The sequence below is a fragment of the Epinephelus fuscoguttatus genome, linkage group LG4 (assembly GCF_011397635.1).
Source record: "Epinephelus fuscoguttatus linkage group LG4, E.fuscoguttatus.final_Chr_v1".
Lineage (NCBI taxonomy): Eukaryota > Metazoa > Chordata > Actinopteri > Perciformes > Serranidae > Epinephelus > Epinephelus fuscoguttatus.
Window position 1 is genome coordinate 21,838,604 of NC_064755.1, and position 27,158 is coordinate 21,865,761.

The following is a 27,158-nucleotide window of genomic DNA, read 5'->3' on the forward strand; positions in this document are numbered from 1 at the left end:
TGGAGTTCCAACTATTGGCAAACCAAATAATAATAATAATAATAATAATAATAATAATAATAATTTAACTTTATTGACAAAGATGGTAGAATATGTGGAGAATTTGAAAACATGGTACATAGTAATTTAAAAAAGACAAGTTATTAGTTATATATATATATATATATATATATATAGTGACTTTTAACAAGACATAATTATAGTGTGACAAAACAATAATTCAACACATTTCCCGAGATATTTCTACACTTACTTTTATCTGTTACATCTAAATTAATTAAAACACACACACACAAAAAAGACTCTAACACCTTTTCTTGGAATATACTGTGAGATTTGCACAATGATTATTTACCTGTGGCCCAGACAAAACTGTTTGCAGATTCAGGTTGGTCTGACATAGCTGGCACTGTATTCCCAGTAAAGGCATTTATATAATATACATTCTCTGCTTATATCACTTTACCTTACAATTCCTGAAGATTGTTTTCTGTATCAACATTTTTTCATCAGAGGGTTTTCTGGTTACTGTAAATAAAACTGACTGACCAGTTAGCCTCTGTATCCTTTTTAAACTTGGTTGATAATCTCAGCTGACACTGGTTGTAGCCATATCGATTTGCAGCCCTTCACAAAATGTACTTTGGCAAAATCCTGAGTTTGACATGTCATGTTGAGGGCAGGTAAACCTAACCCAGGGTTGACATAACGTTTTGTGACTACTGCTCACTCTCTGAGTGCATCTTTGCCAAATATTCATACATCTTTCCTCACGTGCTTGGAAAAAATGAAATGAGAATTTTAATGACCCTCATGGTGCCATTATTCCTGTTATCTGGCAGTTCACCCTCATATTGATTTGTGTGAACACATGTTTGGTTTTGTGTTGAAAAGACTATTTTTATACACTGCTTGTATTTTATTGCACATTTATTGAAATGCAAGAATGAAAAAACTTAACCTATCCTGGAAAACCCTCACCAGAGTTGTAGGCATTGCTTTCGGTCAACAGCTGCAATCCTTTCATTGGCTAATGTTTATGCTCATCAGGTCTGATGGGGAATGGCCAACAGAGGGGGCGGGGATGTAACTGAAGTAAACATGCTCACTGTGATATAAAAGTAGCTGCACATTTCCATCTTCCTTACAGCACCCAGTGAACTGTGCAGATCACTTGTTGTTGTGAAGCCATGGTGATGAAGTGTACTGCTGTGTGCCTTGTGGCACTGGCTCTGCTTGGCAGCCTCTGTGATGCTCAATACAAGCCCTCACCATCTAGATACCAGAAGCCAGCGCCACCTACGAGACAGGAGCCTGTCAAGCAGGTGCCTCAAGATCCCCAACAGACAAAACAGACATTTGAGAAACCACTCACCTGGACATACCCTGAAGATCCAAAGGTTGAGCCTGCACCCGAGGTGCCTTTTGAGCTAAGATATCCTGTTCCTGCGGCAACTGTTGCGGTCGAGTGCAGAGAGAGGGATGCTCACGTGGAAGTCAAGAAGGACATGTTTGGTGTTGGCCAGTTGATTAATCCTGCCGATCTTACCCTGGGAAACTGTGGTGCTGTCGCTGAGGACGCTGCTGCTCAGGTGTTGATTTTTGAGGCTGAACTGCACGATTGTCTCAGCACATTGAGGGTAAGAGCATGAACATGGCATCACTGATCACTGAAAAACAAATAATAAATTGTAAAGAATATGGATCATAACTATGGCAAAATAGGCCCTATGACATGTATAATGCTTGTTTGTACTGTACTAATATTTGTTTCTCAACTAGATGACAGAAGATTCCCTCATCTACACCTTCACTCTGAACTATAATCCCCAACCTCTGGGCGGTGCTCCAGTGGTGAGGACCAGCAGCGCTGCTGTGATTGTGGAATGCCACTATCCAAGGTATGTAGACTATCAGGGAGAGGTGTGGCAGTAAACAGACAAACAACAAACAAATGAATAAATAACATAATATGACACGAAAATGGATGAACATTAATATGAAAATTACATTAGTCTGCTTTCTAAAGAAAACATATTTAATCATTCAGGAAGCACAATGTGAGCAGCCTTCCTCTTGACCCCCTGTGGATCCCATTCTCTGCAGTCAAGGTGGCCGAGGAATTCTTGTACTTCACTCTGAAACTCATGACCGGTGAGTTAAAGAACAGCGTATCTCCATCTGCTGTGATTTCATTATGTATTTGTCATAATTGCTTAAATGTCATTTTGTAATTGCACAGATGACTGGCAATATGAGAGGCCAAGCTACCAGTACTTCCTGGGCGACATCATAAATATTGAGGCTACCGTCAAGCAGTACTTCCACGTGCCCCTCCGTGTTTATGTGGACAACTGTGTGGCTACTCTTTCACCTGATGTGTCCTCCAACCCTAGATATGCCTTCATTGACAACCATGGGTACATTTTGATGAGTACATTGAAGTTCTGTACAGTGAGACTACGTTTGTGTCTGAGTCCATCTCTAATGTGAATTTGTATGTTCTTTCTGCATGCAGATGTTTGCTCGATGCGAGAATCACAGGCTCTGACTCTAAGTACATGGCTCGCTCTGCAGAGAACAAGCTTCAGTTCCAGCTGGAGGCCTTCAGGTTCCAGGGTGCTGACAGTGGACTGGTGAGCATCTCCATATTTTCAGCTGTCCATCAAGTGCAATGCAAATACATTTCATAATAACCCACACCCTCTATTGTTCCAACAGCTCTACATTACCTGCCACTTGAAAGCAACATCTACTGCCTATGCCATCGACAGTGAACATAGGGCTTGTTCCTACATCAATGGGTGAGTGTGCACACATGGGGAAAAATGTGTTTGAAAACTGACACAGTATTTACTGCATGCATCTTTTTTTTTTCCTTCCCAGTTGGAAGGAGGCTAGCGGAGCTGATGCAGCTTGTGGCTCCTGTGAATCTGGTGGACTTGGACCAGCGCCCTCTGCATCCGGTGGAATTGGAGCCGGCGCCTCAACTGGTAAGTGGGGCACTGGTGGCGGCTCTCTGGCTAATCCTGGAGGTGGAAGGAAGATCCGTGATGTGTCCCAAAAACAAACAGGTATGTTATTAAAAATGAATTGTCTAAAACATTTAATATTTTGTGAGGTGACATAACAGTCAACACATATTACACCAGTTCATGATGAGTAAATGTCTCACTGCATGCCTACCTGTGCTGTGAGACAACCGCAGTGGTGCACGCTGTGACACGTGTCTTCTGTCTTTCCTTCTAGTTTTCGAATGGGAAGGTGATGTCACCCTGGGTCCCATCCCCATCGGAGAGAAGGTGCTCTCTTAACTCAATTCCTTGCCATGGCAATGACCATCAAAATAAACAGTCTGATTGGTTCATAACTGTCTGTATGTTATTCACTCGCTTCTTGTTAATAGTTCATTTTAAACAAGGAAAGTAACCCAATGTTCTCATTAAATGTGACCATTATTTGACATATCCAAAACATTCCAAAGTGTAAGGACCAAAAGAAGATGAAAGTGTAACTTACTCTTCCCTTTGTGTAATGCTGCATGTTACATATGGACCACAGCTGCCCAGTTCATAGACTGTAAATCCTTCTGTTTGATGGAAATAAAAATGCAATTGTGTGAGAGGCTTGTGTCAATCACTGGAGGGAACCATCAAAGAAATGGCAAACTTTTTCTTTTTCTATTGACCTGTAGACTGACCATGCAGTGAACAACTAGAGGTATAAACTAGCAAACATCCTAACAACCAAATGAATAAATAAGGAAAGCAGGGAGATAAAATTGAAATGGGCTCAACCCTCCATTTCATAACTGTTTGTTGGCTGAATTAGTGAATCTAACATCATGGGGCAATACAAATGCACTTGTTCTGTCAAAGGCTGGTCAGCTTTACATCCAAGGAAGTGAACATTTGCCTCCCCCGTGTGGCACATATGATAAACTGCAGTTTATCAATATACACTTCAGCACCACAGGCAGTGAACAGCTCCATACTGCTCATGCTCAATACACGGTACATTCACTGATAGTTCATTTACAAGCTGTCATTCAGTGGTAAATAAAAAGGGAGGAAAACTGCAGCCTTGAGCCTCTGATCATCTTAATGCAATGCCAGTCTCAACTCAGAATGAGCCTTCATTTTCATGCATTTTCCTCTGAGAGACTGTTTTCTGCCAACTATATGTTCTGTGTGGCTTATTATGATGATTGCACTTCCAAAAATGTGAATTTAAGATACATGTATGGTTAAATAGACTAAATATTAAGCCCCAAACCATCCAAAATACCGTGCACAACCCAGTCTATAGGGCTGCATTACTCCCGGAAACTAGCTACATACATTCTTATTTTCATGCTAAGTTACTGTACATACACTGTACATAAGCTTATGGTATACACTAGGCTATAGGCTCTGTAGCGTCTAATTCGTCTCACCTTGTAGATTTTTGTCTTGCATTGTATTTTGTTGCACTTTCTTTGTCATCTTTTGTGTCCTGAGAAATTCGCCAGTTCTTCATTTCAAATCTGTGCCATCTTATTTTTCATCCTGTCCACCTTGGCGCTCTCTGTATATCGATCTGTTTCTTGGTTAATTTTCTGTTGCACTGTGCTCTCCTGCTGTCAGCACTTCCTCTTTTCTGTCTCTTTGCTTTTGTGTTTATGGACGCCAGGATTAAGTTCGCTGGCACAAGCGGGACGGGGTCAGAATAAACATAAAGCTTGACAATAAGAGTCCATCTTATCCATATGTGCAGAAACAGGGGTTTGGATGACATATTGAAACGCATGTATTTTCCAGGGAACCCCTGGATCCCCCCTTAAGGAGCTCTGGTGGTCCCCCGGACATGAGAGAGCGCGTTTGCTGTGACTACATGTTTCACTGTCAGTGTAATGTCACTGTTAACACTTAACGGGAATTGTTTTTCTACGCCACTGTTTTACTGCTTGCCTGCAGGCTCCGGCTCTGCCTGCATCCACTCAGGACAGCCTGCTCATACGGTAACGGCACTGACGTTATAGCTTGCTCCACACCCCTCCTCCTCCTCCTCCTCCTCCTCCTCCTCCTCTGTCTCTGCCTGTCTCCGCACTGCTGGCCCGTATCCGTTGTGTGTCACAGGCAGCATCACATACAGCAGCAGACATTTGGCGAGGAAAAAACACGGACTGCGGTGGCACACTGCGCGCTTATGCTCCGCGCGGACGCACCGGGGGGAAAAAACAGGATTGTATTTTAATTTCTGCGGTGTTGTGCGCTGAAGATCATTTCTGCCTTGACACCCCCTCCTTCCCTGCTTGTGTGGATGGTTGACTGCAGATTTGATGGTGCTGAGCAGGCTCGTCTGATTGAAGGCTTGCGGCCAGGGGGGCATCTGTGGGGCCGCAGAGACAGAAACCTCTGTCCACGGCTGCGTCTGTCCTCTGCCTTGTGATTGTGAATGGACTGCGCTCCCCTCCGTGATTTTCTGCAGTCGCTCTGAGTCATTTGTGGAAGAAGATGGCGGACAGGGCTGAGATGTTTTCCCTATCCACTTTCCATTCCCTCTCTCCTCCTGGTTGCAGGTAAGGGCTTAGATGTAGAGCGACAGCGGGGGGATGATGGGGGACGATGCGCACGGATGATGGGTGGATGAAACGACAATAAAGAGGATGAACATATCTGTCAGTTTTGTTGTCGATGACTGCAAAAAAACGCAGATTCCCCACCATGGGTTGTAGATATTTTGAATAACCTGTCAGGCCTGCTACTGCCTCCCCTGCGCGCCAATAGGTGCCGCAGCTGAACGCGGCCGGTTATGTTTTGGAGTTGATAGTACGCTCCTTAAAGACAACTGTTAATTAAAGACAACTTTTATTATCCTCCGAAAAGTGTGAAGAAAAGCAGATGGTTAAAATAGATGACAAATGACTGATCTTAAGCTGTCGCGACAGGCACCCGCCTTGCGCATTCTCTGTGTGAGGCCCACGCCCTGTTGAGTCCAACCCAGGCAAGGGCATGTTGCTGAACAATGATTTACGGAAGTCCCACTGATATCGGTTTCAAACGCCTCTAATGTGACCTCTGCGACACACAATATGATAAATCTGCTCGCTGTTTTCTTCTTGCCTGAACACAATTGTGAGTGGAATTCTGCTGGCTGTTAGCAGAGATCGATAATAACTTGTGCAGCATCAGTGATACAGCCACAGTGTTCTCCCCAAGGTTGTCTGTGGTGGGTTGAAAGCCATGGGGTTTCTTCACTGTGATTGGTTTGTGGATGTTAATCAGGCCTGGTGAGATGTGGAGTATTGCAACACTTTGGTGTTGTGATTTGGATTTGGATGAAACTGTGTGGAGGCTGCTGCAATATTCAGATCTGCTCTTGCCTCTAGGTATAATAGAATATGTTGCAGAAATATGACTGATTTCTTTGTGTTGCTAATTTGATTTCCATATGCAGTAATCTCAGGCCTATTGCTACTGGTGTAAGGCCTTCCTCTCTGTTATTACAGGAGAACAAATCCTACATAACAAAAACAACTACTTGTAATTGTCTTGCTATACTGTGTTGTTTTGCCACTATATACAATAATTTAAATTCATCCACAGTGTATCAGAAATAATTAAAGTCAAGAAAATGGTGTGTTTTTAGGTTTAGGCTCTCTGCACTAATGCACATCATGCCACAACATTTCATTGTCCCTGTTTCTGCCTCCACATGTCAAAAGTCCTCACAGAAAACAATCACATTAGCAAGCCAGATCCCAGTGGGTTTTATATCCACAACATGCACTGGGGTTAGATTTAGTTACACGCTGCAGCTTCGTTTAATGGATGGATCATATCAGATCAATAGACCTGATTTTTTGCATGGCTACCACTGACCTTAGTTCGGAGCCAAGCTTTGGCCATTACATCAATATTTTAAATTTACAGCGCTGGCAAACAGCTGGAGCAAACTAATCTTTATTTATCTTTTTATTTGTCAGAGGGATGATGGGTATAAGTCTTTTCTTTATGCAGTCTGTCATTGTGTAACTGACTCCAAATCTACTTTAAGTGTTTTTGTTTTTGTTGTCAGCTTTAAAAAGTAAAGCCAGTGTTCATGAGCACTAAAGACATGAACAGTGATTGCTTGCATCACTCTTCAGTTAGTTTTGTGTGCATCCAAGACAACATATATTAATTTGTGTTTATTTTGTGCAGCCATTGATCATCGATTTCAGACTGTCAAATACCAATAATTCACTTTCTATGACATATTAGTGTTTGGAGCATATGGAGACAAGCTATCATCAGTTGTTTTTCCTGCAAAAGTGCATTTCTCATTTAATAATGTATGTTTCTGTGTTTCTTTTCAGTGTGTTTTTGTGTGTCCCTGCTTTTGTGTGTGACGGATTCATGACAAAACCACCGGTGGTGTGATGGTGTGGCACAGTAATCTGCCTTACATAACACGAACACTGTTTCCAATGGGCAACATAATCCGTAAGAGAGCCTGTCTTTCTCTCTGAGGCACCAGAAATTTATAACAGACTGTAATTTCTCCTGCACAGAGGGAGCACTCTCTCCACTGGAAATAACAATCCTTAAAAGATTGAATATCAGTCTGTGCAGAGGACACGTGGTGCACTTATCAACTGATGTAATATTTAATTTCTGTTGTTAAGACAATATGTGAGTGTATCCCATCCAACAACAACATGCTTCCATATGAACATGGGGAAATTAATCAATACATTAAGGGTCACAGTGCTCCATTTAACTTTATTTTTCTATTAAGGCTTTATCTTACAGATATATTTATATGGAAATGAACTCCGTCCAGGTATGCCATGCTTTTTCTGAATAAACAGCTGCTGTGCTTTGCTGAAACCTTAAAACAAACATGCTGATATATCAAAAATGTGAGAGTCCTAGTGTGACCCATGCTTCAGAATTCATTAATTACATTTTGTGAAAGAATTTGTTTGTGTGGATTTGCTGAGGCAGCAGTCTTAATGCAGCCTGGTGGGAGGTCAGTTTTTGGGTGTTAGGCTGTGAGTATGTGGGAGGGTTCGGATAGTGGGTTCCATTTTGGATCTGTTTCCAAGATGGTTCAATGTGTTAAGATTTAACAAATCACTGGCTATTTTTTAGTTATAGTTTTTTAGTTCTTTTTTATTTGTTTGTTTTTGTTTTCTCTTTTCTTTCCCTTTCCTCTGTCTTTCTACATTTGCTTGAATAATTAATACAATTATTAGGTGAAGTCCTGCTAGCTTTCCTCCTTTACCTGAATGTATCTTGTAACCTGTAATCCTATGGATGGGTGGGCAGGGTGGTGGGGATTGTATCAGGCATTCTGATTTCAAGTTGCCAATATATATGATGAACAGCATCTCTTTATTGTCCGGGGACGAACGGTTGAATTGATATCAAATACACGTTTTTTTTTGTGGGATTTAGATTGAAAATCAATAAAACATATCTGCAAAATTGATCAAAGCTAAATGTATCAGCTAGATGTTTTATGATTAAAAGATTAGTTGATCAACAAAATATATTTGCAATTATTTAGATAATGATTCATCTTTTTGATTTTTAAAGGAAATTGGCAAAAATCTCAGATTGCAGCCTTTCCAATGTGTATTTTCTGCTTTCTCATGGTCTTCTATGACAATGAATTGAGTGTATTTAGCTTTTGAAGTGTTGATCAGCAGTGGTGTAGTGGTAGTTGATGAGGCAGATGTGCTACAAGGTAGATGGGTAGGTCACATACCTACATATATCAATGGATTTTTGGGTAATAGGTGAGTTTATTCCATATACCTGTGCAAACCCTCCACTTCGCTGTTGTTGATCGGACAAAACAAGACATTTGAAGGCATTGCCTTGGGCTCTGGGACACAGCTTTTCACTTCTGTCTGAGTGACTGATGAATCAAGAAAAATAATTGGCAGATTCATCAATAATGGGAATAACCTTTAGTCACCGCCCTATATTCAGCAGTAGATCTGAAGGGTTTTGGATTTAATGAGACAGTTTGGTACCAGATTCAGATTTGCAATAATTCCGCCAAACCCCAGTTGTATTCCATCATAGTGCATCAATATTTTAAAACTACTACAAATTTCCAGTCGCATCCTTCTGATTTTCCCTGCTCTACTCCTCTCCCTGCGAATCTCACATGTTCAGCAGTCGATGTTCCACTTTTGCCTTCTGACTCTTTGAAGGCTGTTTGAGAAGGCAGAGGGGGGAAGTGAGTGAGTGAGTGGGTGGGTATGGTTAACATGGGGTAAGAGGCTTAAATCAAATACAGATTCATTTTAGCTTAAGCGTTCCATCTCTGCCTCCCCCCCCGCTGTCTTTCCATCACGCTCTTTGTATTTTTGTATTTCGTCTCTCTCACACTCTGCGTATGACCAATACTTGCCATGTTTTTGGAAATTAATCTTTGCAGCGGCTGCTGCCATAGCTTTGTTTTCTTTATTTAACAATAATTATATGAGTCATATTTATCCTGTCCACGAGGTTTGTTTTCCATCAATGTGACGCCAGTGAATGTTTCCCATCTATTTGCTCTGCATCTGATGACTTCATGAGTCCAAATACAGCCAAATCTACATGAAATCATCTGTTCTGACTGATGCATCATCGCCGCCTTTGGTTTAAAGATGGAGTAATCTGCAGGTTTGGATCAGACAACAGAGAGAGTGCCTCATTAGGTTAAATGGATGACTCATATGTGTGTGTGTGTGTGTGTGTGTGTGTGTGTGTGTGTGTGTGTGTGTGTGTGTGCCGGTGTGGTTGTGCCTCTACATTACTGAGGACTGACGGTGGGTGAAAACCCTGGGAAATTGATCTTGTTAATGAGTCAGTGGCAACCACATCAAATGTCCTTGGCTTTTAAAGATGATGATGTCACCATGAAGCAGGTGCTCACGGTTTAAAGGCAGCTTAATTACAATAGACACACCACGGCCTGTCTCCCCTTTGTATCTGTGTCTATTTTAATGCTGCTATCAGATGGTTTTTCATTGCTACTCACATTCTTATTTTTGTCTTATCTCTCATTTTTGACCATGGATGTCTGCTATTCTGCTATTAACACAAATTTTGAGGCATTACATTGTTGTGATTGGACTCACTGGGGTTGTTTTAAAGATATACCATGCAGGGGTTTTCCAAAAAACAAGACTCATAGAGAAGTAATCCCTCTCAATCCTCAGTTACGATCCACTAGAAGTGTGTAGCAGTGTATTTTTCTGCAGGACGTTTATGGGCGTGTACCACCACAGCACTCAGGTGAGGTCAGGGCTTTGTAAAAAGGTAATGACCAGCTGCCAGACTGTGTCAGCAGGCATCCAAGAGACACAGCGCAGAAAAAAATGCAAATATAGTGAGGTGAAATGCCAAATGAGAGTGAATCTGGGGTTGGCTTTTATTCTCACTTTTGCTGGCAAGTGTGTTTGCAAACACTAACCAATTATCCTGCGTAGTATACCTTCAAGAGTGGCTATGCAGAGTCCAGATTAGCTGTGCTAATGATAACTAATGATTCTTTTACTTTTTTTTCTTGGTTGGTCTGTAAAACATAAGTAAATGGTGAAAAATGTCCATCGCTAGTTTCCAAAGTTCAAAGTGACATCTTCAAATGTCATGTTATGTTCGAGCAAAGACACTCAGTGTACTATAATCAGTGTTGAAAGAAGTATTAAATCTTTGACTTGAGTAAAAGTAGCAAAAACCACAGTGTAAAAATACTTTGTTACAAGTAAAAGTCCTGCATTCAATTCCTACTTAAGCAAAAGTATAAGTATTAGCATCAAAATACACTTAAGTGGCAAAATCCAAAGCATTCATTCTGTTGAAAGGCTCATTTCTGACTCTTATATTATGTTATTGGATTATAATTATCAATGCATTAAAGTGCTTATTACTTTAATGTTGCAGCTGGTAAAGGTGGAGCTCATTTTATTTACTTAATATACTACTGGTAGTTTACCATAATATCACATCATATCTTATCACTTGATTTATAATTTGTATTAATAATCTAATTTGCAAAGTTAATAAGGCTGTCCAACAACATAGCAGAGTGAAAAGTACAATGATTTCATGCAGTGCAGTAGAAGTATCAAGTATGATGAAATGAAAATCCTCACGTAAAGTAGAAGTATCTCTAAATTGTATTTATGTACTTGAGTAAAAGCACTTAGGTACATCACTGACTGTAATGTATGACAAGAAAAAACAAGCAAATTCTCACATTTCCAGACTTAATCCATCAATATGAGGTTAATTTCTTGATTTATTGATGATAGAAATTTTAATGTGTTTAGATGCTCTAAATAAAATAAAATATATAATAAAACATATTAAATTATTAAAAGTGAAAAGTAGCTTAACTCAGAAAGACAGTTGAGCTTATATTTTCTGACAAAAAAGGACACCTGCATGCATGAACATGCAGTCGGTGTATATACAGGATTAGACAGGCAAAGATGACAGTGTGCTGGTTTGACAATTTCTGGTTTGGACGTGACAGTATCAGAGATGACAGAGAATAACTGTTAGAAATGTGGGCTGGAGGGATTGTTCAAGCCTGAGAAGGGCAGGGAGAAAATGAAATGAGGAGCCAGAGCTGAAGAAACGCAAAGATTGTAGCAGAATCTTAACAGTGGCAGTGAATCAGGGTGTGTCATTGCAGCAAGATGACCGGCATCAGTGAATGGTAATTTTGTGCTGACTTGTGTTCTTGTGGTAGGATTCTCATTTTGCTCAGCATATCACAGTTCCAAATAGAGACTGATGTGATGCGGGCCTTTTTTTCTGCACGAGTATGGAAAGTGGTTATGATTCCTCTTCGCCTTTAAGGCCTTAGCTTCAAATCCTGATAATTAAGAATGATCGCAAGTAGAGATTGACTGAACGCAAGGAACGTCACAGTGCGCTGTCGGATAAGCAGCGAGCGATACACAACATGGTGTGACAGGAACTGCTGCACGCTCACTTGGGCGCTGTCTAAACACCAAAGCAGGAACATGGACATGTGATGTCAACACTGCAGTGGTGGCTGCATCTCACAAGTGACATAGAAATCAAAATAATACAAGGTATTTTACAAAAGGATGTGTCACATATAAGATGTGCATGCATATAAGGAGTACCTGTATGCTGGTGTGTTTGCAGCTGGGGTCAGTCTGTGTGTTCACTGTACAAAGAGCAGACAGAGGCCTTTGCTCTGCAGCTTTTCACTGACACACATTCTTAGGTTTTGCAGTTTAGGGGAAATGGGGCCACACTCTGTTGTGACGTGCATTGCAGAGCTACAGGAGAACTCCAACACTAAGCAGATGAGCACACAAACAAAATGGAGTCTGGAAACACAGCAGAGTAGGGAGCAGTGGAGGAAACCAGAGAAGGGGAAGGAGGAAAGGAACAGAAAAACAGATGTCATACAATGATAAAGGGCCAGTTCATCCAATTGTTCTCAGTCACCTTTGGTAGTGTAAAACCATGCAGATAGATTGAGTTTCATTTATCCAGGTTTTGCTAGTGAAGCAACACAGTGCATAAAATAAGCACAGTGCTGATGTTAGATGCTTCGGACCACAGTGTTAAACTATATATCTTTAAATGTTACAGTTATGGCTGAAAATGACAAAAGAAATTAACATGTTTGCCGATTTTAGTATCTCCGCAATTGTAATCAGTTGCCAGCTCTCTCCCCAGAAGTGATTGTTGTTGTTAGTGCGATGTCACGCTGATTCGGTCTGCACAGTAGCAGAGAGTGGAATTTTGTTTGCTGAGCTCACAACGTTTAAAATTGATTTTAAAAAACATCGATAGCAGCATCTTTTTTTCCCCCTCAGATACTTTGTCCCTGTTACTCCTACAGTTGTGAAAACAGTTGACAGTGTGTCTGTGGATTATACAGAGTAACAGGCACTGTTTCTCTAAAGAGGTTGCTGTTGAATATTTTAATTGCAAAGCTCCAATGCTCCTAGCATGATAAACGATGAAAGATGAAACCAGGGCAGGTAAAATCCAAACTGTCTGCATAGCAAGAGGGAATGTTTTATTTTAATTTGAGTGAAGTGACCCTATAAGTGTGACTGTATGTGTAAATAAATCAGAACCACATTCATCTTAAAGTTTAAAAAGCAGACCCTCACAAACAACATTTTGCATTTTACCTCGAGTGACAGTTGGTCAGATTTCACAGGAAATCTGTTGCTGCTTGTCACCATGAAGAATTGCTTTGTGCCATGAAGCAAGCAATGATTTATTTATTTTTTTAATATCTCCAGAGCACATATACTTTTTGAATTCTACTTGCCTCACTACAGGATTCTCCTCTTCCTCTCTCCTGGTCCTTCTCAGTTATTCTTCACTTTTCTCATCACTTTTCAACCCTTCATCCAGAAACAGAACATGGGACTTCGTTCCACTTGAGCGGTGGTGACAGCTTCCTTGGAAACAGCTGCACCAATGTGGTGTTTTTCCATTGCAAATCACAAACACCTGCACACACACCTACACTTACAAACATAGCTTCCCTGAAGACTTGGAGGGGCAAGGAGCTCATTAGGGACCTTATTTCTCCAGGTTTTGAGAAGATACCATTTTACTTATTTTGACAGAAAGGAATTTTGGCGGCTCCTCTGTTTGAGTGAGCATCTATGTGGAATGGTCTTTAAAACTACACCATTTTGTGTAGGCAACTTAAAGCTACAGTTGGTAAATTCATGCCTTATTTGCTGAAACTGTCACTATATTCTGAAAGAAATACATGTGACAGACAGTCTGTGGAAAAAAATCCATGTCCCACCTCCTTTTCCTGCTGATTCTAATGACATTCACCAGAGTCTACGGTGGTGCACTGAAAACAACCAGTCAGGGTCGAGGAGTCTCTAAAGCAGCTGTCAATCATGTCAGTCACTTCTGGTGTTCAGTCAAACTGTCACCACTGATCAAATATGAATCAAGACTCTGTCTCTCCATCGTCTATTTCTCACCTCAAATGTTTGCAGAAAAATATTTTAGTGTACTGTTTAGCTGTAAAATGAGAACATTTGTGACCTGGACCGTTGAAAGCAGTTAACCGTTTCCAACATGGCAGCTGGTAGTGAGTACTCAGGACCTAGCACTGCCCGACAGCTGGACCAACTTTCTCGTTTTACAGGTAAACAGTACACTAAAATATATTTATTCAAACATTAGAGACGAAAAAGAGGCAATGCAGTAACAGAATCCTGATTTATACTTGAACAGGGCTGCCTAGCTTGACAGTTTGTCCGCAGTTCATGAGCAGTGATTGACAGCTGCTTTAGAGGCTCCTCAGATCTGATTGGTTGTTTTCATTCACATGCAGTAAGGCCATTAAAAGCGCTACAAAGCAATGAAGTTAGCAGAGGTGCAGACTATCTGTCTCATCTAGTGCTGTGTGAAGTGACAGTTTCAACAAATATGAAAAAAGCAATTTTTTTATAAAAATTACCAACTGCAGCTTCAAGTCCAGTATTGTACTCTATATAATACATTTTATAACATGAAAATCAGCTGTTTTGTCTGTCTCATGAATAATCACATTTGCTGTGGAGCAAAAACAAGCACTCAAAAGCACTAAAGGTGAATACATGCTTTTGTTTGATTCTCTACTATTTGAACATCTAGAGAGATTATTTATATTTCTTATGTGTCCCAGGATTGTAGGACATTTAAAATGGCCCTCGTTGAAGGAATTAATTAGACACCCGCACACAAGGACACACTCAAGCTCAAGGTTAATTATGAAAGGGGGAAAACCCCTTTGAAGTCCCTCATCTCAGGACCTGTGCTGTTACGATAATGAGTGCTCATTTAGAAGGATGAAATATTAAAACACTTGCAGTGAACATTTTAACCTTTATTCTGCTTGATAATGAAACATTTTTTTTGTTTTGAACATACAAATCCATGTAAATCTGTACATACCAATTTAGGGATGCACAATACAAGACATGTAGAACAATATTATATTACAGTATCATTCAAAACAGATGTTTGAGATGAACTGAAGCTTTGGCAATATTTGAAACAGACTTAGTTGTCACTGTCTGATCAGGTTTATGGTCATGGTTAGGTTACACTGACGACACTTAGATAGCTGTGGCAAAGCCAACACGGTTGTTGGTGCGATCATAGACAGAGTAGTACTCTCTGAGGAACACGTCTCCAAGGATCCACAGGGGCTGGCCATTGCGAGAGGGCAGGTAGGTGGGTGTGATGCCCACTGAGCAGAACTGGTATCCATTCTGGTAGTGCTGGAGGTGGAGACGGGAGATTGGAAATGTTTATAACATTGCACCCACAAATAAAAAAATATAGCTCCCACATCAAGGCATGAACACACACACACACACGCTTATGCTATGCACGCATGTAGTAACTTACCTGAATGATGTAAGCAGAGGGAGACAGAGGGAAATTAATGCCGCTGATATAAAAGCTGAGAGTTGGCAGGTTGTTGGCCTGGCTGCAGTCCACCGTGTACTGGAGATCAAGACAACAAAGAGAGGGACAGTTTGAGAGGGACAGAAACTCAGACCAACACAAGCTGGTTCAATTTGTACATTGTTTCATTACACTCTTGCTTCTCTTTTGATGCACAGGTTTGATTTTTGACCTTGGTGTCCACTGCTCATAATGACTTTAAAATAGTGCAGCCTCTGACCAGAGCTGCAGCTTCATGAGGAGTAATAATCATAGCTTGCTTTCCTACTGCTTCATTTTGAGAGCGTGTCTGTCTGTGTTTCCATTTGTCTTACCATGCCATACTGGCTCTGTTGGGCTCCAATGGCCTGCATGATGTAACCCAGAAACTGGCCTGGGGCTGTCAGCGTGGAGGTTCCAGTGTCCACAATGGCCTGGCAGCCCTGAGAGCACCAGCCAGTCTGTCGACCGTTGATCTCGAATCTGCAAGGCACCACACATGCCAAAAGTTGTTTACAACACAAAATAATCACTAATAGATAATTACTGATCTCAGAAATGCCTTGTAATGATCAGATTATTTGACTTTTCATGTTGATGAAATGTTGAAAAGCACAGACCCCTCAATGCCGATCTGCCAGTAGGTCTCAGAGGTGACAGGCGTCCAGTAGATCTGGCCCTCGTACAAGCTGTTCTCCACGTCTCCAAAAGAGAGCATGCTGCCCTCCTGTCCTCCCCTAAACCAGACCAAACACCAAAATTTAGCTGCAAGCTCTCCATGTGAATATACAGTAATATCTGAGTAGCAGTATGTCCCATATGATTCTGTATGTTTTACAGCACCTAATAGAAGTCTTGTGTCAGTTATACCTGGACAGGTAGAAAGCGAAAATGTTGGAACTCAGCAGGTTTTGATTAATCATGTTGTCCATGACGGGAGTCTCTCCTCCGGCTGAGATGGTTGGATAGGACAGGCCGAGGATGCCATCAAACTTGGCCACCACGAAGGTCTGACCAGGCTCGTCTGTGCTCAGACCAATCTCTTGGTTAGGAATCTCAATGCCGCCGACCTAAAGGTCCAAAACCAACCAATATAGTTATGAGTAAGAAGCAAAGTTATTGACTGTATTAATATGTGTTTAGCCTACATGAGAGCAGACAGTAGACAGCAGCATCAATAAATACAAATGGGATTGACCTCTGTTAATTAAACAAATTAGCAAAAGTATTCTCCCAACTCTACATTTTTTTGTAATACTGAAATGATCTTATACAGAGAATTGTCTCCGTATAAAAAGACATATATTTTCTTAAGTTTTAACACACATAAATCAGGAAGCTCCTGCCCTAATCTTTTTGTATTAACACTTTGCAACATAATGCAACTCTGGGCACACCTATGTCAGGTATATTTTAACTGTGAGTCATCACTAATAGAGGTGATATTGAAAATGTCTGTTTTCAGGTAGATCTCTCAGTCTCGGTGCCTAAGATTCAGCTCAGTCAAAAAACTGTATAGAAATAACTGATGTAGCCACCGTGGTGTCACCCACTGGTTTATGGACTCCTGCTTGAAACCCTTGAGTCTGCTATTTTGGCTGTCACTGCCTTAGTTTTTTGGAGTGACCATATGTGGACGAGGGTGTGGAGCTGACTAATGGACTGTTATGATGCCTAGCAGACAGACTGTTACTCAAAGCGACCACGCCTTTAATTATGCACAACTTTAAGCCATAATAAAATGTAAACGGGTGAGTTATATCAAAATTTGACCCTAAACATGTTTATTTCTGCAGTGAAGTTGTCTATTGGGATTGACTTGCTTTTGGAGCAAGCCAAGTGGCCATTTGAGGAACTGCAGTTTTTCACTGGTTTCATGTTTCAGCCCCAGAGGTTGCTGCTTGGTCCGGTCTAGTGTTTTATTTAACTGATGTACAGTGTTTGTTTGGTGGGTTTGACTCACATTGACAGTGTCATATCCAAAGACTCCATAGAGGCTTCCAGCTCCGTAGGGCAGGTAGAAGGACTGTCCCTTGCGAGAGTAGGTAGAGGACTGGCTGGGGTTGAACTTTGTGTGTGTGTCTGTGGATGGTATAGGTCAGGATTATCTGTAGAGCCACTACCACAAACACGTCCTTATGCCTTGCAGAGCCTTTTGACATACTGATAATTCACCTGATTAGAGAAATCATGAGCTGAATTTTAGCTTACACAGATGCTTCCCAAAGACCCAGAAATGTTTAGTAGCATGCCTGTAATTACACTAAAACTCTAAATCCCATGTATGTACAATATGTAATCTCTTGGAAACAAGATGACAGGCTCAGCATGCTTGGCCTATATCAGCCTTAAGTCCTCTGGAGAAGTTCTCCACATGCAAGTATGTTCTGGAGAGTGTGGCAGATGAGAGATTTTGCCGTGTAAAGCCTGTCGGTTTGTACTCACTGCAGGCCTCAGTGTTACAGTAGATGGAGTCCACCCACAGGTTGGCAGAGCCGGTGTCAAACAGCACCTGGAAGGACTGGGGGGGTGTTCCAATACTGATGGCGCCATAGTAGGTGGTCTGGGAAAAAACATCGAAAGTACAAACCCATCAGTCAGTTAATGTTTTCGTCAAAACCTTGTGTACAGTATGGAAGAGTGCCTTTAACCTAGGATTCCTTACATCAGCATAGTTATTGATGTACATGTTGGCAGAGCCATAGAACTCATCAGGCTGGTACTTGAGTGCCGGATCCTGGTAAGGCAGCTCGATGCCTTTCTCTCTCAGCGCCTCACGCATAGACTTGTTCTTATGCAGAGGGATCCTGAGGAAACAAAAACACATACAGTTATGATTTTTTTTATGGCTTTCAGTTTCAGTCACTTTAGCAAAGGACCTTCAAAATTTTGCTTTCTGATAAAAAAGAAGATCACAAAACACAAAACCGGATGCAATGAGAAATATAGAGAGATAGTTTCTTTACTTGACGATTCCCTCTGCGAGCACCGCACAGACCAAAACAGCCACAAGATACTTCATGATCCCTCCGGTACGCACAGCACTTCTGGATGGATACAACTCTGCTTGGATCTGAGCACAATTTATATACACATGTCTTGGCCCTTATCAGCCAGAGTGTTATCAAAACTTAAGTCATATCAGTTCAGTCAGGGTGACCCTCAGAGCCTTAGAGGATTTATAGTACATACTTAATTTGCACATCTAACACTGATTAAATACACACCACCTTCTGTGATAGCCACACTCCACCAATCCAGCCAAAAACCTAAAATGAACACATTATAAAACAATGACATGATAAGATGTAAGATGTTATCCATTTGGGCATTTTAATATGGCGCTTCAAGTAAAATACTTAACTCTTTTTTAATGTTCCATGATCCTAAATGTAGCACAAATAAATATTGCGTGTTCTACAGGAAAATAAATAACATGTAGGAATACGTTTTAATCTAACAATGATGAATGTGATGTATTTTTTCCCGTCTTTTAGAAACGGGTTCTGAGTACTGAACTTTGACTTTGAGTTTGTATTATGAATTAATTTTGAGCAGCTTTGGTACAATTTTATCCAATTAGATTTACATATCAGCAGCAAGGTCAAGCTTAATGAAAGTGTTATATCAAGACTTTGGTATCAGCAGCACTTTAAACACACAGTTTTATCAGAACCATTTGTGCCGTTCAGCTTATCATACCTTTTAATATTGTTTACATTTGATAGCTTTTGTTCTTTGATAAAATCAAGATTTTATGTTTTGAGTCCTTGTTTTTTAAAACATCAGACATTTATGTAACTTTAATAGCTTTAAAAAAAACAATAAATGTTGGCATTATATATTTCTGCAAACCACAGATATGAAACATCTGTACATTGTTATGTTGCAGATATGCTATGTTTTCTTTAATAATGCTGTGGTTTCGGTGTGGCTATTTTTAGGCAAAAAAATCCCACTTGGTTGTGGTTAGGAAACGATCTTGTTCTGGCTTGAAATACCCGGTTTTGGTGGCACAATCACAGCTGGAAGTGCTGCTGATATCTTATTAAAAAATGTGATTTTGTTGTTTGTTCATCTCAAACAGTGGTTGGCAGCTTGGCAGCCATCTTGTCTTGCTCTCACGCCATCCCCTCCACTCCCTGATGGCAAAGTCAGCTCATATTCATGTAACCAGAACTATGTCACTTTAGAACAGGCAACTGGGCTGAGTTAAAATTAAAGTTTGTTTATGCCCATAAATTGATTTTTTTTTTTGTGCTTCGACTGAGCTATATTAATAGAATAGAGGCCTACAACAGGCCACAATCATTTCACACAAGTAATTCTTCTCAACAACCGCCATGATTAGCTTTGTGTTTTCCCGACTGTTTTCTGTCAGTAGCATCTTGTTGTATATTAAATCAGACCAGTGGCATGGGGGTACTCTGATTACACTGACTTTGTCATGACCCCCTTTGTTATACTTTTAGATGCATCAGCACGTCCTTATTTCCTCCATGGGACCAATGACATTGTGTGGACGGGACCCTATGACGTGATGTAAGCTCGCATCCGTACGTAATATCTGAAGTGTCCTTTTCTTGGTAGGAAAACTGCAATGCAGCATTTTCTTCAACACATAGCAAGCTAACTGCTGTAGAGTTGAGAGCCTGCTGAAACTAATGGGGCAAAGATGAGACAGAGCCTAATCAAGAAAACTTCCAATGCCACAGCTCATTACAGAGACATATACTCTTCCCTGCTGTAGTGTGGTGCTGCTGTAAATAGAAGTTCAGAAACTGTGGTGTAAGACGCAACTGCCAATAATTCACTTCCGACTCTGTTTATAACATCCACAGCTCATACGATAAAATGAAAAAAATTCAGCCAACTCAATTTCAAATATTGGCATTTATTTGCAGTACTGTAGGTGTTGCTGTTGTCATCCTGCACCACTGAAATGTGTCACACCTTGTTAGTGTGGATTTTCAAGGAAGAGAGCGAGAGGACGTGGGCGTGTGGCTGCCTGTGTGCAGTATATGTGCATGAGACCCAGATAGACGGTGACAGGCCATGAGTTAGAGCAGGTTTCCCCTCCAACAGGGCTCAGTGTGTGGGCATAAATCAATGAGAAATTCCCTTCTGGAGAGCCCGCCGATCAAACAGGCATATTGCAGGTACAGCACTGGTGTTCTCACGACATGTAGTGAATATGCTGTCTCTCATGTGTTTCCAGGCCAGCTCATGACATCAGCCTGGAGGAGTTTGATGATGAGGATCTCTCTGAAATCACAGATGACTGCGGGATTGGACTCAACTACGACTCTGATCCATATGAGAAGGTGGGGCTCTCCTTCATTGTTAATGCTTTTAATGAAATTTGACCAATGCTTTGTGGCTCAGATATGTAAAAATGCAAATTTCCAGCCTGGATTGCAACATGTCATATATGTAAAACATGTTTACAGCGTAGTTTGTTTCACTTTCTATTAACTTTGAATATTATAGAACTTGTAATCTAGTTGGACTTATGCATATTTTTCTGTTTTCTGACAAATGTTCCAATGAGTTTATAGTCAAACAGCTCCTCTGCAGTTGCTTTGACAACCTGCAGGTACGACCCTGTCTCACCCCCAACTACTCAAATACCGACACTTGGTCAGTGGCCCTAGGTGTCAGACACTGAGGCACGGCGGCACTCTTTAGCGGCAGGATGAGATGAACCAGGCGGCGGGATTTTGTGATTCATTAATTCATTTATTCCTTTTCTTTAACCGCTTATCCTGTTAGGGGTTGCAGTGGGGCTGGAGCCTATCCCAGCTGACACTGGACAAGAGGCAGGGTACACCCTGGACAGGTTGCCAGACTATCACAAGGCTGACACGTAAGCCCTGTTTCCACCAAACACTTTCAGTATGGTACCTTTGGAACCAAAAGTACCCTTCAGACATGGTACTTAGACCCTGGCGTTTCCACTGCAAACCATACTCTTAAATGTGGGCAGAATTGTTGCCACTCACTGCTCCATCCAGCACTATGCGACCCTTTTCTGCTCTCCAAGTGAGGATTAGAATATATGCAGTTCACATAACCCGGCCAAAATTAATATACATTAATGCTTGTAGATCCACTCATTACTAAGAGTGTATGCCATATAAAAACTTAAGTAATGGTCAAAGTTGTCATATGGAATATTTATGGTGTGTTGATTGATTCACGTCGTGATCTCATGCATTGAGTAACTTCAAGTGACTGTTCCACCTTAAAAGTTCCCAGCAGTCGCTCCAGTGAATTAAGCTATTTTTTTCTCAGACTCCAGCTGCTGTGAGAGGCAACTGAACATCCTTTGATTTTATAGTTACAGTTTAATAAAGCTCTCCACCGTATGAACAGTGGTTACATGAGCCTCAAAACCAGCCACATTCCTGCCCTGAGCAGTGTGACTGTCTGCTACTGACAAACGGACTGCAGTGTTCACAGCTCCACCTTTTAGTACCAGATCTGTGTGCTAGGTACCCCAACAGAGGGGTGACCAAAAAAGGGGACAGTTCGGAACGGTTCCATTGGTACCATCCACAACTTTTCATCGTGGAAACGGGAAAAAAGCGTACTGAACTGAACTGAACTATACCGCACTGCTCGGTGGAAACGGGGCTATAGAGACAGACACCATTCATACTGACATTCACACCTACGGCCAATTTATAGTCACCAATTAACCTGATGTGCATGTCTTTGGATTGAGGGATGAAGCCGGAGAACCTGGAGAAAACCCACGCTGACACTGGGAGAATACGCAAACTCCACACAGAAGGGCTCCCCACCCCGGGTTCAAAGCAGGAGCCCTCTTGCTGTGAAGTGACAATGCTAACCACTGTACCACCGTACCACCCAAAATGGGTCAAACTAATTCAGACAAACATTTGGTTTCACCTGGGAGCCTTCTGTTAGTGTCTCATGTGACACCAAAATTCAATCAAGTGATTTTAACAATGACGTAGTGTGCTGGTACGTACAGAATACTTAGTTCGAGCCAAACCATGTTTTTTTTCTGAACCTAACCACATGCTTTTGTTGCCTAAGCCTAAGGAAGTAAACCTAAAAACAATTTTTTAACCTATATCTTATTTGGACAAAAACTGTATGCATTTAAAGAGTAGAAACTGTACATTTCCTGTGAAAACAGAAATTTATTTTGAAAAGAGACCATGCATGTAATGCGTGTAAATTGACAAGGCTTCCCTGAACATCCAAACAGATATGGGAGGGGTACCTTTCGCATCATATTTTGATGTGTAGAGCCACTGACCAAGCTTCAGTATCTGACGAGAATGTGTGAGAACTTAGATAGATAGATAGATAGATAGATAGATAGATAGATAGATAGATAGATAGATAGATCTTGGTTTGCTGAGCTTTTTAGTGTAGAGACCTGCTTATTTGCATATAGCTGTCTTATGTAAGCATCTCTGTAGCTCTGGATTTTGATCTAAGCTACCTAGCTTACCAGCATTGCAGTCATCACAGTAATGATCATAAGCCTCAGATACCCATATCATAATACCAGGGACAAAATGAGAAACATGAATAGCTTTGGTGAACGCAGTGAATCCATCTGCGTGTACTCTAATAACATACCGGACCTGAGCAAACCATATACGTTGAATGAATTCCTCGGCATACAATAGAAATTCTAAGTAGCACTTCCACTAAGTGTCTGAATCGAGTGACTGTGTTGTGAAGTATATGCAAATAATTGAGTCATTAGCTGTATCATCCCACATGTCCGACCAGCTTAGACCTTAATTACACAATTTCTAAGAAGTATTATCTCATATCCTCTCTTTCTCCCTTTCTGTCTTTCTCGCTCTCTCCATCCTGTGGGATGTAAATGTTTTATGCTGGTGGCGTGGAGCCACGGCTGCAGCAGAGGGTGGGTGACCCAGTGCAGTTTGCTGCTATGCAGAGACAACCCTCCCTCCCTCCCTCCCATGTGTCTTCCCTTCCCTCCCTGCTATGCAGAGTGTTGCTCGGAGACAGAGCTCAGATTCCCTCCTCCCTTGTTCTCCACCACCTCTACACTCCCTATCCCCCCCTTAAAGCTGTGCTTCCCTCACTTTCTCCCTCTCTCCTCTCCCTTCCTGCTGAGGTGACTGGGAACGGGGATTTAGCTCAGGGATGGTTGGTTCTGAGGGTTAAGCTCTCGGCATAAATCTGTGCGAGATATTTTGCTTCCTCCGCTTTAATCCACCGACAAAACACATTATGGATAGCAAGCAAAGCCCTTCTGTAACAAAGCTGTGTTTGCATAGCGTGTGAGGAGACTCCAGAGAAAGAGAGACTTTTTTTCCCTGTGCCAGGGAGGTCATACAGTAGTAAACCATACATACAATCTTCCTCATCTCACACACATCAGACACATAGCAGCGGCCCTGACTGCTCACTTCGCAAACAAGAAAGCGCAGGGCACAGACAGTGTCGGCCCTTGTTACGTTGCATCATTGCCCAGAGGAAGTAATCTTGCTGACATGGGATGGACAGGACACACACCCAGTTGCCCTCTGGGTGTGTGCGTGTCCATTTAAATAACAGAGAATGAAAGGCAAGACAGAGAATGTCGTGCACAGGGTTTCTCACATGGTATTTGATTTTGCCTGCATCAGAAAGGGTGGGTGGGTGTCAGCTCATCATCATCAGCAGTCCCTCCCTTGTGCACCGCACTCTGCTGATGAGAAGAGAGGCTTCTGTTTTTTATGTCAGTATGATTCAGCCATATTGGGCAGCATGTCTTTGATGTTTAGAAAGAACAGCCAATCTTAACAGTGAGATGATCCTCCGGCCCCAATCCCCAGCTCTGATTAATTCCGATTCGTTATAGGGTTCAGGTCTTAATCTGCGTAACCCTTTAGATCAGTACTTAGCCTTTGTGACAGGAGCACACACACATACATGTGAACAAAACCAAACAGAGACACACACGATGCCTCAAAATATCTTCATTCGGAGCTGAAGGAAGGCAATTAAAGATCGTTCACATGGGTTTGCTATCAATGTCTGATTTTATATCTCTGAGGAAATGGTAATTGCTGGCCAAATGCCACAATGCTATAGCGTTTCTGGCTCAGGCTGTCCTTTCCTACTATCCATGATGTCAGAGGGGATTAGTTTTGACAATGTGTTTTCAACCATGGGATTTGTTTTTTTTGCCATGACCTTTAATTTTTTGAATCCAGCATATCAATATAACTAGGATGGAGTCCACATCAGAGGGAGCCCCTCCCTTTTTTTGTCTCTGAATCTTCCCTCTGAGTCCCACACACACATACGCCCTGCTGCTTTCTGCCTCGTCTCGCCCCTGATTCTTCACTTCTGTCTCTCTAACATCCATCTCTGTCTCTCCAGAGCCCTGATTGAACACCATGAGCACATGCATAATTCAGTATGTGACAGAGCAATGGTGTCTGTGTCTCAGCTGTGGTGCTAGTTTAAAATGTGGAAATGGAGAGATACAGTGATAGATGGAGGCCATCACTCACTGGGTGGTCTCCATTAATGGGAGGCTAATCGACATCTGTCATATGCTCCGGCACAAAATTCATCCAGATTAAGAGCTACATTTGGTAAAGGGGCTTTACTTGGGCACACATGCACCCACACAGAGACAAAATTTATACTGTCCTTGTAAAAACGAAACAGTTGGAGGAGACAGTGATTTTGACGGCATAGCTACATTTATAATCAAGATGTGAGCTATAGCCTAGATGCAATAAATCATCTCCCTTTTTCATTACTCTATCTCTCAGCGACATGCGGGACTACTGGCATCTCGGCCAACATTACTGTCTTGAAAAGGCTGTGGTGCACTCATTTTTTAAGTGAAGGTAGCGAAGGTAGTGGTATCATGTGAAAGTAGGCAACCTAAGGCCTCCACTGGGGGAACTGCCCATTGGTCTGATGGCCCATTGGTCCAACAGCCCATTGGTGCGACCATATTAAACCCATTGTTCCAAAGTCCGTTCCGAAATCATCATGATGCCCTGTGGTTAAGGTCTGGTTAGGTTTAGGCACAAAAACCACTTGGTTAGGGTTAGGAAAAGATCATGGTGTGGGTTAAAATGAAAAAGAAAGTGGCAAACACATAAGCTGTGAGCCTGCTTCGCCTCAAGCATTTTTCAGCTGACCCAGAGCCGGTCGCGGCGCACCATCAAGGCAGAAATACGTCCCGCCGGGAGACGTTCAGCACCGCGTACCGTCAGACTAATGGGATGTTGGACCAATGGGCTGTCGGACCAATGACATGGACCCTCCACTGGTACCAACCACGTCATGCTTGCTTGCCAAGAAGGGGGCTAAATAAAGCTTTAACGTTAGGCAAAATTTTGACAAGGGGAAAACTGGCATAGCCATTTTCAAAGGGGTCCCTTAAAATCTTACCTCAAGATATCTGAATGAAAATGGGTTCTATGGGTACCCACCAGTCTCTTCTTTACAGACATGCCCATTTTATGCTAATCTAAGCAATGTAGGCATATTTTGGCATATTAAAAACCCTAAACAGGCTTGGAATTGCATAAATTGAGTATGACTGGAAAGCTGAGACTCCTGTGGATTCAACGAGCCCAATTGTATTCATGTTTGATAATGAGGGTCCCCATAGTAGCCATTTCATTGTAGTGTAGCCATTTCATTTTTTGAAACATGACCTCACTGTATAAAATTACCTATAGTGACGGATAATCGCAGCCTTGTGAAACTTCACAACCACAAACTAGAGACCCTGCACATTCAAAGGATGTGTGGCTGTCAGAGGTATATTGACAATAAAAAGGCAATTTCCACAACAGAAGTGCTCGCTTTCCTATTACTGAAAAAATCAATTCTTACAGAAATCTCCAAAGAGAACAAGAGCTTTTTGGTACCAAATCATAGCATGCATTTGCTACGGTGTCCCTCAAGGTCTGGGTGTCTCAATGTGGTATTTTGGAGGGATTGTTGACCAATTTTTAATCAAGGTAAATAATACTTAAATTTAGCACAAAATCTGTATAACAAATTCATCAACCCAGAAATTGCTGCAGCCATTTATGAGACATGATTGATCGTGGAAATAGCCATCATATACACTTTAGCCACCTGATGGAAACACTTGACACACGGTGCTGAGCTGCATTTCAAATAATGTTTAGTTTCCTGCTTTCAGATGACAATTACCACTCCTATGTGACATTTACCGTTGACTTGCTATCTCCGCCTAAAGATCCCCTGCTCCCCCTAAAACAAAAATGGCCCAATGGTGGACCTTTAAGTGTTAGCAGTACTGCCTTAGTGATCCAAGACTAATGGCTGCGCAGGTGTATATGGAGCCAACCATGCAGCAGTGACCTTTATAAGTAGCCAGCATTTCATGAACTGAAAAAGACCCACTCCAATATAAAAGAACAGACTGCAACATGGTCACAGCCAACATATAGCTCCTTCACATCGGCAGTAATAAGGCAGCAGTGTATTCATGGTCAATTAGCAGTTGTATAATGTTCTCTGCATTCTGTTTTGCACCTCCGCTGGACCCTTACTGCTTTCTGTTGACCCTCGCCGCCTGATAGATCTTACAGTAAAAGACCAATTAATTCCCAGCCCCCACTTCCCCTCTCTGAAATTTATGAGTCCCTGGTGTCCACTTCATTCGCAAAGCCATGTGTTCACTCAAGGATCATGTCCTCAGTTCCTCTCAACTGTCCGGCT

General features: G+C 41.7%; 3 protein-coding genes across 4 annotated transcripts in view; 2 read left to right on the plus strand and 1 right to left on the minus strand.

Annotated features, from left to right (window-relative positions):
• The first annotated feature begins 1,000 nt into the window (after positions 1–1,000).
• Positions 1,001–3,370, plus strand: LOC125886727 (zona pellucida sperm-binding protein 3-like). The gene is made up of 8 exons (XM_049573016.1): positions 1,001–1,640; positions 1,783–1,901; positions 2,051–2,154; positions 2,243–2,420; positions 2,519–2,636; positions 2,722–2,804; positions 2,887–3,074; positions 3,250–3,370. The coding sequence occupies exons 1-8, from the start codon at positions 1,191–1,193 to the stop codon at positions 3,312–3,314; spliced, it is 1,305 nt and encodes a 434-aa protein (XP_049428973.1). The 5' UTR covers positions 1,001–1,190; the 3' UTR covers positions 3,315–3,370.
• A 1,686-nt stretch (positions 3,371–5,056) lies between these two features.
• Positions 5,057–27,158, plus strand: part of mapk8ip2 (mitogen-activated protein kinase 8 interacting protein 2) — a 37,527-nt gene continuing 15,425 nt past the window's right edge. For both annotated transcript variants that reach the window (XM_049573011.1, XM_049573012.1), the window contains exons 1-2: positions 5,057–5,560; positions 20,653–20,758. In XM_049573011.1, coding sequence (XP_049428968.1) covers positions 5,496–5,560; positions 20,653–20,758 — 171 coding nt within the window. In that variant the 5' untranslated portion in view covers positions 5,057–5,495. The remainder of the gene's footprint in view (positions 5,561–20,652; positions 20,759–27,158) is intronic.
• Positions 14,848–18,489, minus strand: LOC125886728 (gastricsin-like). The gene is made up of 9 exons (XM_049573018.1): positions 18,401–18,489; positions 18,100–18,241; positions 17,880–17,997; positions 17,398–17,516; positions 16,305–16,504; positions 16,055–16,171; positions 15,770–15,917; positions 15,396–15,494; positions 14,848–15,265 (listed from the first exon to the last, which is right to left on the minus strand). The coding sequence occupies exons 1-9, from the start codon at positions 18,454–18,456 to the stop codon at positions 15,101–15,103; spliced, it is 1,164 nt and encodes a 387-aa protein (XP_049428975.1). The 5' UTR covers positions 18,457–18,489; the 3' UTR covers positions 14,848–15,100.

Bases quoted from the DNA above. Each gene is read 5' to 3' on its own strand.
- LOC125886727 (XM_049573016.1), top strand. From the start codon at position 1,191: ATGGTGATGAAGTGTACTGCTGTGTGCCTTGTGGCACTGGCTCTGCTT. The intron at 2,637-2,721 runs GTGAGCATCTCC...TTGTTCCAACAG, and splicing joins AGGGTGCTGACAGTGGACTG to CTCTACATTACCTGCCACTT. The intron at 2,805-2,886 runs GTGAGTGTGCAC...TTTCCTTCCCAG, and splicing joins GCTTGTTCCTACATCAATGG to TTGGAAGGAGGCTAGCGGAG.
- LOC125886728 (XM_049573018.1), bottom strand. From the start codon at position 18,456: ATGAAGTATCTTGTGGCTGTTTTGGTCTGTGCGGTGCTCGCAGAGGGA. The intron at 17,517-17,879 runs GTGAGTACAAAC...TACCATCCACAG, and splicing joins CTGTAACACTGAGGCCTGCA to ACACACACACAAAGTTCAAC. The intron at 16,505-17,397 runs GTGAGTCAAACC...TTGGACCTTTAG, and splicing joins TTGGATATGACACTGTCAAT to GTCGGCGGCATTGAGATTCC.